This window comes from Cucurbita pepo, unplaced genomic scaffold (genome assembly GCF_002806865.2).
Source record: "Cucurbita pepo subsp. pepo cultivar mu-cu-16 unplaced genomic scaffold, ASM280686v2 Cp4.1_scaffold000419, whole genome shotgun sequence".
NCBI classification, from domain to species: Eukaryota; Viridiplantae; Streptophyta; class Magnoliopsida; order Cucurbitales; family Cucurbitaceae; genus Cucurbita; species Cucurbita pepo.
In genome coordinates, this window is record NW_019646651.1 from 26,420 (window position 1) to 27,031 (window position 612).

The following is a 612-nucleotide window of genomic DNA, read 5'->3' on the forward strand; positions in this document are numbered from 1 at the left end:
GAAGCAAATTGAAGATCATAAATTGAAAGATTTGAAAGCAAAGAATTATCTATTTCAAGCACTAGATCGTTCGATCTTGGAGACAACCCTCAACAAGGATACAGCAAAAAAAAAACATATGGGATTCTATGAAGTAGAAATATCAAGGTTCGACACGGGTAAAGCGTGCACATTTGCAATCTCTTCGGAAGGAGTTTGAAATGCTGCACATGAAGGTAGGAGAATCTGTGAATGAGTATTTTCCTCGGACCCTTGGCATAGCCAACAAGATGAAACTAAATGGTGAGAACAAACAAGATGTTGAAGTAGTCGGAAAGATTCTGAGATCTATGATCCCCAAGTTTGATTATATTGTGTGTTCCATTGAGGCGTCCAAGGATACAACCATCTTAACCATTAATGAGTTGCAAAGCAGCCTGCTTGAACATGAACAACACATGAGTTCTCATGTTGAAGAAGACCACGCTTTGAATATCACTCATGGTGAACAATCTAGAGGAAGGGGTCAAGGTTCTGGAAGTTTTAGAGGCAGAGGAAGGGGACGAGGCAGACAAACCTTCAACAGGCCACAGTGGAGTGCTATAATTGTCACAAGCTAAGACATTTTCAATG

The 612-nt window shown here is 40.4% G+C and overlaps 1 protein-coding gene across 1 annotated transcript in view; it reads left to right on the forward strand.

Moving 5' to 3' along the window:
* Window positions 1–209: 209 nt before the first annotated feature.
* Window positions 210–612, forward strand: part of LOC111785251 (basic form of pathogenesis-related protein 1-like) — a 2,494-nt gene continuing 2,091 nt past the window's right edge. Inside the window, exon 1 of the mRNA XM_023665658.1 lies at window positions 210–510. Within this exon, the coding sequence (XP_023521426.1) occupies window positions 210–510 (301 nt within the window). The remainder of the gene's footprint in view (window positions 511–612) is intronic.